Below are 12,828 nucleotides of genomic sequence, written 5' to 3'. Positions count from 1 at the left end.
CCAGTGGTCAGCCACAGCAGGGACCCATCAGCAGCCAGACAGTGTGCCTTCTGGATCCACCAGCATAACTCCAGGATTGTGCCAGAGTAACTCCGGGATAAGCAAGTGTAACGATTTGTCAGCTCCCTAAACATTTTTAGCCATAACGGTGCTGTTAGTCTATCTATGACTGAAGACTATATTGTTATTTATTGTTTCATACTTACAGTTGTATATTGGTTTGAGTGTATGTATCTCTGTATTTCTGGACTTTCTTCCTTTTCTAGCCACGATCACTACTACAACTTCTACTGCAACTTCTGAACAACCATCATCTTCAACAAAAACCCTAAGCCCAGCTTCCTCAGGTAATCTCTGGTGCTTTATGGCTTGTTTCGATCAAATGAACTAGACATTAAGGAATACCAACTGCAATTGAAAGAATTGTTCTAAGGTACATACAATGTCTTAAATGTGATTGGTAGACTTCTTACCCCCCCCCCCATAAATGCTCCAGAGTCTGCCTATTCTGTAGCAGTGTAGTGGTTTTGCTGGAGTACCTCCGGTGGTCAGCCACAGCAGGGACCCACCAGCAGCTAGACAGTGTGCCTTATGGATCCACCAGCATATCTCCAGGATTGTGCCAGAGTAACTCCGGGATAAGCAAGTGTAACGATTTGTCAGCTCCCTAAGCACTTTTAGCAATAACGGTGCTGTTAGTCTATCTATGACTGAAGACAATATTGTTATTTATTGTTTCATACTTACAGTTGTATATTGGTTTGCGTGTATGTATCTCTGTATTTCTGGACTTTCTTCCTTTTCTAGCCACGACCACTACTACGACTTCTACTGCAACTTCTGAACAACCATCATCTTCAACAAAAACCCTAAGCCCAGCTTCCTCAGGTAATCTCTGGTGCTTTATGGCTTGTTTCGATCAAATGAACTAGACATTAAGGAATACCGACTGCAATGGAAAGAATTCTTCTAAGGTACATACAATGTCTTAAATGTGATTGGTAGACTTCTTACTCCCCCCCCCATAAATGCTCCAGAGTCTGCCTATTCTGTAGCAGTGTAGTGGTTTTGCTGGAGTACCTCCAGTGGTCAGCCACAGCAGGGACCCACCAGCAGCCAGACAGTGTGCCTTATGGATCCACCAGCATAACTCCAGGATTGTGCCAGAGTAACTCCGGGATAAGCAAGTGTAACGATTTGTCAGCTCCCTAAACATTTTTAGCCATAACGGTGCTGTTAGTCTATCTATGACTGAAGACTATATTGTTATTTCTTGTTTCATACTTACAGTTGTATATTGGTTTGCGTGTATGTATCTCTGTATTTCTGGACTTTCTTCCTTTTCTAGCCACGACCACTACTACGACTTCTACTGCAACTTCTGAACAACCATCATCTTCAACAAAAACCCTAAGCCCAGCTTCCTCAGGTAATCTCTGGTGCTTTATGGCTTGTTTCGATCAAATGAACTAGACATTAAGGAATACCGACTGCAATGGAAAGAATTGTTCTAAGGTACATACAATGTCTTAAATGTGATTGGTAGACTTCTTACTCCCCCCCTCCCATAAATGCCCCAGAGTCTGCCTATTCTGCAGCAGTGTAGTGGTTTTGCTGGAGTACCTCCAGTGGCCAGCCACAGCAGGGACCCACCAGCAGCCAAATAGCATAACTCCAGGATTGTGCCAGAGTAACTCTAGGATAAGCAAGTGTAATGATTTGTCAGCTCCTTAAGCATTTTTAGCCATAACGGTGCTGTTAGTCTATCTATGACTGAAGACTATATTGTTATTTATTGTTTCATACTTACAGTTGTATATTGGTTTGAGTGTATGTATCTCTGTATTTCTGGACTTTCTTCCTTTTCTAGCCACGATCACTACTACGACTTCTACTGCAACTTCTGAACAACCATCATCTTCAACAAAAACCCTAAGCCCAGCTTCCTCAGGTAATCTCTGGTGCTTTATGGCTTGTTTCGATCAAATGAACTAGACATTAAGGAATACCGACTGCAATTGAAAGAATTGTTCTAAGGTACATACAATGTCTTAAATGTGATTGGTAGACTTCTTACCCCCCCCCCATAAATGCTCCAGAGTCTGCCTATTCTGTAGCAGTGTAGTGGTTTTGCTGGAGTACCTCCGGTGGTCAGCCACAGCAGGGACCCACCAGCAGCTAGACAGTGTGCCTTATGGATCCACCAGCATATCTCCAGGATTGTGCCAGAGTAACTCCGGGATAAGCAAGTGTAACGATTTGTCAGCTCCCTAAGCACTTTTAGCAATAACGGTGCTGTTAGTCTATCTATGACTGAAGACAATATTGTTATTTATTGTTTCATACTTACAGTTGTATATTGGTTTGCGTGTATGTATCTCTGTATTTCTGGACTTTCTTCCTTTTCTAGCCACGACCACTACTACGACTTCTACTGCAACTTCTGAACAACCATCATCTTCAACAAAAACCCTAAGCCCAGCTTCCTCAGGTAATCTCTGGTGCTTTATGGCTTGTTTCGATCAAATGAACTAGACATTAAGGAATACCGACTGCAATGGAAAGAATTGTTCTAAGGTACATACAATGTCTTAAATGTGATTGGTAGACTTCTTACTCCCCCCTCCCATAAATGCCCCAGAGTCTGCCTATTCTGCAGCAGTGTAGTGGTTTTGCTGGAGTACCTCCAGTGGCCAGCCACAGCAGGGACCCACCAGCAGCCAAATAGCATAACTCCAGGATTGTGCCAGAGTAACTCTAGGATAAGCAAGTGTAATGATTTGTCAGCTCCTTAAGCATTTTTAGCCGTAATGGTGCTGTCAGTCTATCTATGACTGAAGACTATATTGTTATTTCTTGTGTCATACTTACAGTTGTATATTGGTTTGAGTGTATGTATCTCTGTATTTCTGGACTTTCTTCCTTTTCTAGCCACAACCATTACTATGATTTCTACTGCAACTTCTGTACAACCATCATCTTCAACAAAAACCCTCAGCACAGCTTCCTCAGGTAATCTCTGGTGCTTTGTGGCTTGTTTTGATCACATGAACTAGACATTAAGGAATACCAACTGCAATTGAAAGAATTGTTCTAAGGTACACACAGTGTCTTAAATGTGATTAGTAGACTTCTGACCCCCCCCCCCAAAGAGCAACCCGATACACACCATAACAGAAACAGCTTTGAGAAAGGCCTCTTATTTTCAGTTTAGATTTGCTACATGACATGGTGCTGTTCTACTGTTTATGTAGAACTTATCCAAAGTCCCTTTATATGTATGGAAAAGTGAGTGGTTTGAGTGTATGTATTTCTGTGTTTCTGGACTTTTTTCCTTTTCTACTGCATCTAACGCAACTCTGGAACAACGAACATCTTCAACATTAACCCTCAGCCCAACTTCCTCAGGTAATCTCTGGTGCTTTATGGCTTGTTTCGATCAAATGAACTAGACATTAAGGGATGTGAACTGCAATCAAAAGAATTGTTCTAAGGTACACACAATGTCTTGAATGTAACTGGCAGACTTCTGACTCCCCCTTCCCCCCCATAAAGAGCAAACTGATACATGCCATAACGGAAACAGCTTTGGGAAAGTCCCCTTATTTTCACTTTAGATTTGCTACATGGCATAGGTTTGTATTTAAGTAGAACAAGGAGCATGGTTCTTCTTGCTGGTTGTAATGCGTGAAATAATGTGATGTTGTTTCACTGTTTAAGTGGAACAAGTCCAAAGCTCCTGTATGCATGTCGAAAAGGATCATGGTTCTTTGGATCCTCATTATAATGTGACAAGTAATTCTGAGTACATATACCACAAGTAGACATAGTTGCACTAAAAATAATAAATTGGAAAAATTGCAGACAATCCATAGAATGTTACATATTTTGGATCAGTTGGTAGCTATGTTAGCAAGCTAGGTTCTGTATAGTTCAGCATTTGTTCCAAACTAGGCCACAGGCAGGACATGAAGCCTAGGGTGCATGTCAAACTGAACATGAGACAGTGGTCAAAACAAGATAACAGAGTGGTGTCATATTAAATTTATTAATCCATTAATGTTTTAGAACTAGACTTCCAGCTTGGAGTTCATTCCATTAATGTTTTAGAACTAGACTTCCGGCTTGGAGTTCATGGAGGGCTGAAGCAGCTCAGGGAGCTAGGCTGTCCGTGCTGCTGTTTGTGAGGGCTAGTGGGGTGCCAACTGCCCATAGCCCCCTGTTCTCAGGTGGAGAACAGGCAAGTACGCTCAAGACCCCAAGAGTGTGAGGGTCTTGGCTGTGGGGGGGGGGGGGAATCTGCGCAACGATAACCCACTCAGCCTTGAGACCCCGCTCGTAGACGGGTGGCAAAGATTTCTGCAGTAGCTCTGGAGTCAAGTTTTTGGCTTAAGACCTCCGTACCCAAGCTTCAGCACTAAACTGGGAATACTGGACTATCGTAACTACTGAAACAGCGATTACAACCCATAAAGAAGATTTAATAAGGTAAAGATTGAATCTCTTTATGTGAGAAGAAAAATGGTAAAAGAAACTGAATCAAATTAGAAGACAAAAATTGCAAAAGACTTAATAACTTACTATGAATATTCCGGCAAAGTAACTGAGAAAAAAGAATTTTTTAGAGAGGAGCTAACGCGGAAAATAGATTATTGTTTACATACCTGCATCTTGTAAGAGATAGCAAAGTGTGAGAAAGTTGAAACATCGCGAGAAACGCTGTGTTGAGAAGAGAAACCGGAAGTGCATCAGTGCAATAGAAAGACTGGCTGGAAGCGGCCTCTGAGGAACCGCAAGAGGACGTGCGCCATTTTGAAGAAGGGAAAGAGCTTGACCTCAAATTGGGTGGAAGTAGGACATTTTGGATAAGGGAAAGGGCATACACTTCAAGTAAAAACCATAGAGAAAAGATGCCCGACATTTTGGATGCTAAGATCACAAATTTTTAAAAGACTTTGTTAAAATTTGACGCTTAAGGTGAGGAAAGTAAATCAGCCACGCCACGGAGTTAAGGAAAAGAGTGGACTCATGGGAGCGAGGTAAGGCAAGCCCCACGATGTCGAAGAAAGAACGGCAAACGGCGCTGGACAGTCTCGATAAAAAAGTCGCAGAGGGGAATAAGGAGATCAAAGATATGATGCAAGAGATTGTGAAAGACATTAAGGAGCTCAAAGAGACTTTTAAATCAGAGATGGTGGAGCTGGTTAAAAATATTGGTGAGGTCAAGAAAGAATTACAATCAACACAGCAGAAAGTTAAAACAGTGGAAGATGAAACTGACAAGTTGGCTGTATCACACAGGATAGAAACCAAGGGTTTGAAAGGGAGAATGGCCGTGGTGGAATGTAAGCATATGGAAAAACAACTTAGATTTCGCGGAGTCCCAGAAGTGGAAGGGAAATCAACCCAAGAGCAGATTTCAGAAGTACTAGCAGAATTTTTGAATAAGGAACCGGAGGAAGTGGCAGCCTTTATGGATGTGACATACAGAATCAACTCAAAATATGCAGCACAAAAAAACCTACCAAGGGATATAATAGTCCAATTTACAATGAAAAGAACAAGAGAAGAGATTGTGAGTAAGCAATTTCAAAACCCTCTGGAAATTGGTGGAAAAAGAGTGAGAATAATGAAGGAAATTCCTAGGGGAGTTTTGTTGGAGAGGAAGAAATAGAGAACTAGTACAAATGTTGAAAGAATTGAACATCAGATATAGATGGGAAATACCAGAAGGATTGAGTTTTGAGTTTCGTGAGACCAGAAGAACACTCAGATCTGGACAGGAGATGGAAATGTTTATAAAGGACTATGAAAAAGACTTACCCAAAAGATCTAAAGTTTGATAATGGAGTACAAAATTATATCTTGGAACGTAAACGGACTAAATTCACCTTCGAAACGTAAAGCTACTTTCCACTGGCTATCTAAACAACATTGTAATATAATTTGTTTGCAGGAGACACATATTAGGAAACAGGATGTGAAATATTTAAAATTTGCTAAATTGGGGAAAGAATTTGCAGTGGCGTCAAAGCAGAAAAAAAGAGGAGTTGTTTTATATATTAAAGATGAGCTGCAACCGAAAGTGATTTTAAATGATCCGGAAGCTAGATATATAGCAGTGGAAATAATTTGGAACGCAAAGAAAATACTTTTGATTGGGATTTATGCACCGAATGGCGCTAAAGAGAACTTTTTAAAAGACTTACGGTTTCAAATTATATTTTTTGAGTTTGAGTGTAAATATTTGTGTGTTCTCTTTTTTCTAGCTGCTACCACCACCTCTCCTTCTACCACACCTTCAACAGCAGGCCCCAACACAAATTCTATAAGTAATTCTTTCATTCATTCCTTAATTCATTATACTCTGCCTTTCTTGCCAGTGGGTGTTGAAAGAAGCTTAGGGTTGCCAGCCTTAGGGTGGGGGCTGAAGATCTCCTGGAATTACAACTGATCTCCAGACTACAGAGATCAGTTCTCCTGGAGGAAATAGCTGATTTAGAGGGTAGACTCTGTATTATTATACCCCACTGAAGTCCCTCCCCTCATCAAACCCTGACCTCCCCAGGCTTTGCCCTCAAATCTCCATGAATTTCCCACACCAGAGTTGGCAACCCTAGGCATCCTTTCCCCACCATTTTATCCATGCAACAAACCTGTGAGATAAATTAGGTTGAGAGTGTGTGACTAGCCCAAGGTCACCCAGCAAGCTTCCATGGCACAGTGGGGCCATGGGTATCCTGCATTCTATTCCTTTACAGATGTTTTGCTCACATAAACACCAAAACATATAAATTGCAATTATTCTGGGGACACATGGTGCTTTGTTTTTGGATAATACAGAATTTTGATTACTTTCCTATAAAGAATAAACCAGCAGTGCCATAAGAAAAGCAGCTTCAGGAAAGTCCCCTCTGTTTCAGATACGGTTTGCTATCTGGGTTTGCTGTTTAATTGAAACATGTCCAAAGCTTCCTTGGGCATGTGGAACAAGGACCATGGTTCTTTGGGTCCTGGTTTTTTATTTATTTATTTATTTATTTATTTATTTATTTATTTATTTATTTATTTATTTATTTATAGTCCACCTTTCTCACTGAGACTCAAGGCGGATTACATAGTGTGAGATTAGTACAATCAGTATCAAGGACTTTTCCATGGTATCAAGGACATTTCCATACAGTGTCAAGGACATTTCCATAAACAATGTCATAGGATTTTACAAAGATACAGCATTAGCAAGGATCCAATACAAAGTTGAAGAATTGCTGAAACAACATAATCAGTTCTAGGACTGACATTAGGTAACATGAAGCACAGGTAGTATAGAAGGAATACATATTCAAAGCAACAAGCAATATGCAAGGCAACATAGCATTTGAGAATAGAGATGGGCACGAACAGAAAAAAAAACCTGAACACGATGTTCGTTGTTCGTTGCCATCCACGAACAGGGACTCATGAACATTTATGAACATGACCTGTTCATGAACATGTTCATGGTTGTTCATGGGGGCCAGCAGGCTCTCCTCCAGCCATCATCCAAGTTTGGTCAAGATCCCTACCACACCCATCCCAGAAACCTGACCTGAGCAGGCACCAGGAAAGGTATCAATAATAAATAATAGCTTGGCCCCAGAGCCTGGCAGCAGCCCTGAAACCTGAAGGGATAGATCCCTATCCCACCACACACACACAAAAATCAAGCTCCAATGCACTCTCCCCGTCTCTCTCTCTTTAAAAATGCCAACAGCAGCTGTCTCCCACTCCACTGCCTGCTGAAACTGAAAGCCAGAGCTGGGAGCATGGTGACTTTTATAACCAGAAGTCCCATAGAGCAAAACAGGAGGTCTGTGGTTGACAGTCAGAACTGCCTAACAGGGTTTGGAGGGATGAGATTGGTGTTCCCATGGTTACAGAAGACCCCCCCCTCCCCCCTGCTCTTTGCTCCCTTGTAACAAATTTGGAGCTCCATACTTGGAAGGAAGACCTGCCTATTAAGCTAAGTTGGGCTTAGATTGGGGTTTCCAGGGCAACAGCAGGAGTTCAGACAATCCCTGCCTATGTTGCCAAGGGAATTGATTGCAGGTGCCAGACTGTGTGGCTTGACGAACAGCAACGAACAAGGCTTGCAACGACCACTTGTTCATTTAGAATGGGGCCTCACGAACAGCTTGTTCATGAACAGCAGATTGGGCTGTTTGTGGCTTTTTTTTGTTCGTATTGCTGTTCGTGCCCATCTCTATTTGAGACCCCCTTCCTACAATATTTCCCTCCTATCTGAGTAAAAAGCCTTTTTGAATAATTTGGTATTGCATCGTTTGCAGAAATCCAGGAGAGTGGGGGCTCCTCCTGACCTCCTCAGGCAGGCCGTTCCACAGGGTAGGGGCCACCACAGAGAAAGCCCACATACGGGCTGCTGTTGATTTTGCCTGTCTGAGTGTGGTGTAGTGGTTAGAGTGTTAGACTAGGACCCAGGTTATGATCCCTGCTCTGCCATGGAAGCTCTCTGGGTGATCCTGGGCCAGTCACACACACACGCCGCCTAACTTACCTCACAGGGCTGTCATAAGGATAAAGTGGAGGAGAGGAGAACGATGTAAGCTGCTTTGAATCTCCATTGGAGAGGATACAAGGACATAAATGAAGAAAATGATAAATACATAAAATTAAAATACAACAAAGGGATATATATATATGCAGCACAAAGTGTAAATTGGCAGAATAAAAGACAAGTTGTAGATTTTTACAAACAATTTACCTTCATTTGTATTAATTGTTAGTAAAGCTATGAAAATCAGAAATCTGGGGAAAATGACAAAATGAGAAATGTAAATCATTTAAAGGTTTTATGAGAATAAAATGAATGTTTACCCACGTATTAATATATGTGGAGGAGAAGTTCATACGAGCAGTGAAAGAAATTTATAGGGACCAGAGTGCAGCAATTGTGGTGAATGACGATGTGACTAAAAATTAACAATAGGTAAAGGTACAAGACAGGGTTGCCCTCTGTCACCATTGTTGTTCATTTTGGTTTTGGATTTTTTAAAATTTTTTTTATTGGATTAGAAACATTTGATATCCATTACAATCAATTTCCTTTAAATTCTAATATTCCAATTCTAACCCCCTCCCTTTCCCCCCACCTTTTATTCTTCCAACAGTTTTCCAACCCTTTGTCAATTTTCCCCCTACTCATTTCAAAATTATTTTATCTATTAAACATGTATTTTCACTCTCTTCTAAGCTTATCTATTATAACACAGTGCTATCTCTATTTCCCTTCCCTTTTAACTTATCAACTAAATAATACATTCCTGGCATATATTCTTCAATAGTCATTTTAGTAGCCTGTACTCTATCTTACTTATTCTAGTCTCGTCTATATGGTACAAACAATTTGTCCCTCATTATACATAACTTTAAGTACATTATAAGCATTGCATACATTCAATACAAGTCAATCAATTTGACCCATACTCCATATGTTACTCTTTACTTCCTTCTACATATCTTATCTTCATACTATTTTAGTTATCTAATTTCTTCATTATACAACTATCTACCAAAAATAGTCAATCATTTTAACCCATATACACATTCAGCATGAGTCAATCAATTTAACCCATATTCTGTATGCTACTATATATTTTCCCCCCCTTTCTTGCATTCATTCATTTTGATTATATAAATTCTCCATTATACAATTATCTGCCAGTGATGAAATTAATTAATTTCTATCCTTATAGATCTTATAATAACACCTCTATTACTTAATACTATGTATAGTAGTCAAATAGAATAATTGCTTAGAAATTTTCAATTAACTCTCCACCCCCCAGTATAGTCACTTCCCTCTTCTTTTGTTATATTTCAGTAATTTTCAAACTGCCACAGTTCTCTTCCCACCTCCCATTTTTTCACCAAATACTGTTTCAGCTTCTCCCAGTCTGTGTTAAACTGTCCTGGATCAAGGTCTCTCAGTTTTCTTGTCATTTTATCCATCTCCGCCATGTACAGCAATTTGTAAATCCAGTCCTCAATAGTTGGCACTTCTTGTACTTTCCACTTTTGCGCGTATAAATGTCTGGCCGCTGCTGTCATATAAAATAGCAATGTCCTGTATTGTGCTGGAATGTCCTCAATTCCCAAGTTCAGTAGCAGGAGTTCTGGGTTCTTATTAACTTGAAATTGTAAAATCTCACTTATTACTCTTATTACTTCCCCCCAGTACTGCCTAGCTACTTCGCAAGTCCACCACATATGATACAAAGATCCTTCATGTTTTTTACATTTCCAGCATTTATTAGACGTATTCAAGTTCCCTAGCGCAATTTTCTTTGGTGTCAAATACCAACGATAAATCATTTTATAAACATTCTCTTTAATATTGGTGCATGTTGTAATCTTCAACGTATTTTCCCACAAGTATTCCCACGCCTCCATTGTTATTTCTTTGTTAAAATTTATAGCCCACTTCACCATTTGCACTTTAACTGTCTCATCTTCAGTGTACCATTTTAACAACACCTTGTAGACCTTAGAGATTTCCTTTTTGTCTTCTTGTAAAATTACTTCCTCTAATTCCGAGTTCTCCATTCTTATCCCTCCCTTTGCACAATCGGAGTTGTAAAGATCCCTAACCTGTCTATATTGAAACCAGTCGTAACTTAAAGACAACTCTTCTTGTGTCTTTATTCTTAATTTAGAAAGATCTGTTCGTGTTATTTCCTTGTACGTTAAACATTGTTGTTCATTATCAACAGTTCTCGGGTCTATTACTTCGTAAGGAACCACCCAGGAGGGAGTTCCTTCCTGAAGGTAATCTCTATACTTCTTCCAAATTGTGAAGAGGCTTCTCCGGATGTAATGGTGCAAAAACATAGAATCTGCTTTTACTTTTTCATACCACAGATATGCATGCCATCCAAATATTTTTTTGTATCCCTCTAAGGCCAGTAATTTGCGGTTTTTCAGTGTCATCCAATCTTTCAGCCACACCAAGCAAATTGCATCGTAGTATAGTCTTAGATTGGGCAGTTGCATTCCACGTCTCTCTTTTGCGTTCTGTAATACTTTCATTTTCACCCGAGGCTTCCTGCCTGCCCAAACAAAGTCCGATATTTTCCTCTGCCATTTTTCAAACTGCTTAGAGTCCCGGATAATTGGTATTGTCTGTAACAAAAACATCACTCTTGGCAACACATTCATCTTGACTACTGCAATTCTTCCCAACCATGACAAATTCAATCTATTCCATTTAATCAGATCTTGCTCTATTTGAGTCCACAATTTCTCATAATTATTCTTGAATAGATCTATATTTTTTGCAGTCAGTTCAATTCCCAAATATTTCACCTTACTTGTTACTTCACAGTCTGTTATTTCCATTAATAACTGTTGTTTTTGTTTAGTCATATTTTTACATAGTATCTTTGACTTCTTTTTATTTACATAAAAACCTGCCAGATCTCCAAATTCTTTGATTTTTTCTATTACCTTAGGCATGTTCTCGATTGGATCTTCCACAATTAACATTATATCATCTGCAAATGCTCTGACCTTATAGGAAAAGTCTTTTATTTTTATTCCACGGATCGCATTATCTTCTCGAATCTGTATCATCAAAATTTCCAAAACCAAAATGAACAACAGTGGAGACAGCGGGCAACCTTGTCTTGTACCTTTGCCTATAGTCAATTTCTTAGTCAGCTCGTCATTCACCACAACTGCTGCACTCTGGTCTCTGTAAATTTCTTTCACTGCTCTTATGAATCTTTCTCCCATTTGTAGCTGTTCCATAGTGGCAAACATAAAGTCCCAGTTCAAATTGTCAAATGCTTTTTCAGCATCCACAAAGAAGAAACCAACCTCCTTATCACAACGCCTATCATAATATTCAATAGCATTTATAACTGTCCTTAAATTGTCTTTGATTTGTCTATTCGGTAAAAAACCAGCTTGTTCTTCTCCAATAACTTCGGATAACCATCCCTTTACTCTTTCTGCCAAGATCTTCGCAAAGATCTTATAATCATTGTTGAGTAAGGAAATAGGTCTATAATTTTTAACATTAGTCAAGTCTTGTCCTTCTTTGGGGATCAATGTTATATTAGCTTCACTCCAAGTATCTGGAATTCTTTGATCTCTCAAAACACCATTGATCACTTCTTTTAGGAATGGTACCAGTTCATTGACCATTACCTTATAAAATTTAGCTGTAAGTCCATCAGGTCCTGGCGCCTTTCCCAGGTTTGTTGACTGTATTGCCTTCCTTATCTCTTCCTCTGTTACTTCACTATTCAATTTGTCTCTCCAATCTTCCGAAATTGCTGGAAGCTTCATTTTCCCCAAATATGTCGCTATTGAGTCTTTATTCACTTCTTTTTTATTGTACAGTTTAGCATAAAATTTGTAAAAGGCTCTACTAATAGCAGTCTGTTCCAAATGTGCTTTATCGTCCTCACATATTTTATTTATTGTCTTCTTCTCCTTTCTCTTCTTCAATTGCCATGCCAGGTATTTCCCAGGTTTATTTGCACCTTCAAACGACTTTTGGTTCATTCTCTTAAGATTCCATTCCAATTCTTTGTTATTCATTGCCGTCAACTGCTCTTGAAGGATTTTAATATCCTGATAATTTTCTTTTTCCCTGGTCTTTTCTTTAGTTGTATTTCTTTGGCTTTTATTTTCTCCATAATCTCCTGTCTCTTCTCCTCTCTTTTTTTTCTGGCTCTTCCATTTAAGTCCATTAGTGTGCCTCTAATTACTGCTTTGTAGGTATCCCATACCTTATTGGTTGGCACTTCTCGATTCATGTTATGT

General features: G+C 39.6%; 1 protein-coding gene across 3 annotated transcripts in view; it reads left to right on the top strand.

Moving 5' to 3' along the window:
* Nucleotides 1-12,828, top strand: part of MUC13 (mucin 13, cell surface associated) — an 88,486-nt gene that overhangs the window by 20,230 nt on the left and 55,428 nt on the right. For 2 of the 3 annotated variants that reach the window (XM_054971355.1, XM_054971356.1), the window contains 5 exons: nt 808-888; nt 1,349-1,429; nt 1,871-1,951; nt 2,411-2,491; nt 2,932-3,012. In XM_054971355.1, coding sequence (XP_054827330.1) covers nt 808-888; nt 1,349-1,429; nt 1,871-1,951; nt 2,411-2,491; nt 2,932-3,012 — 405 coding nt within the window. The remainder of the gene's footprint in view (nt 1-807; nt 889-1,348; nt 1,430-1,870; nt 1,952-2,410; nt 2,492-2,931; nt 3,013-12,828) is intronic. The other variant, XM_054971357.1, reaches the window with a different exon arrangement.

This window comes from Eublepharis macularius, chromosome 2 (assembly GCF_028583425.1).
Source record: "Eublepharis macularius isolate TG4126 chromosome 2, MPM_Emac_v1.0, whole genome shotgun sequence".
NCBI classification, from domain to species: Eukaryota; Metazoa; Chordata; class Lepidosauria; order Squamata; family Eublepharidae; genus Eublepharis; species Eublepharis macularius.
Note: the sequence above shows the minus strand (reverse complement) of the source record. Positions and strands in the feature narration are given on the sequence as shown.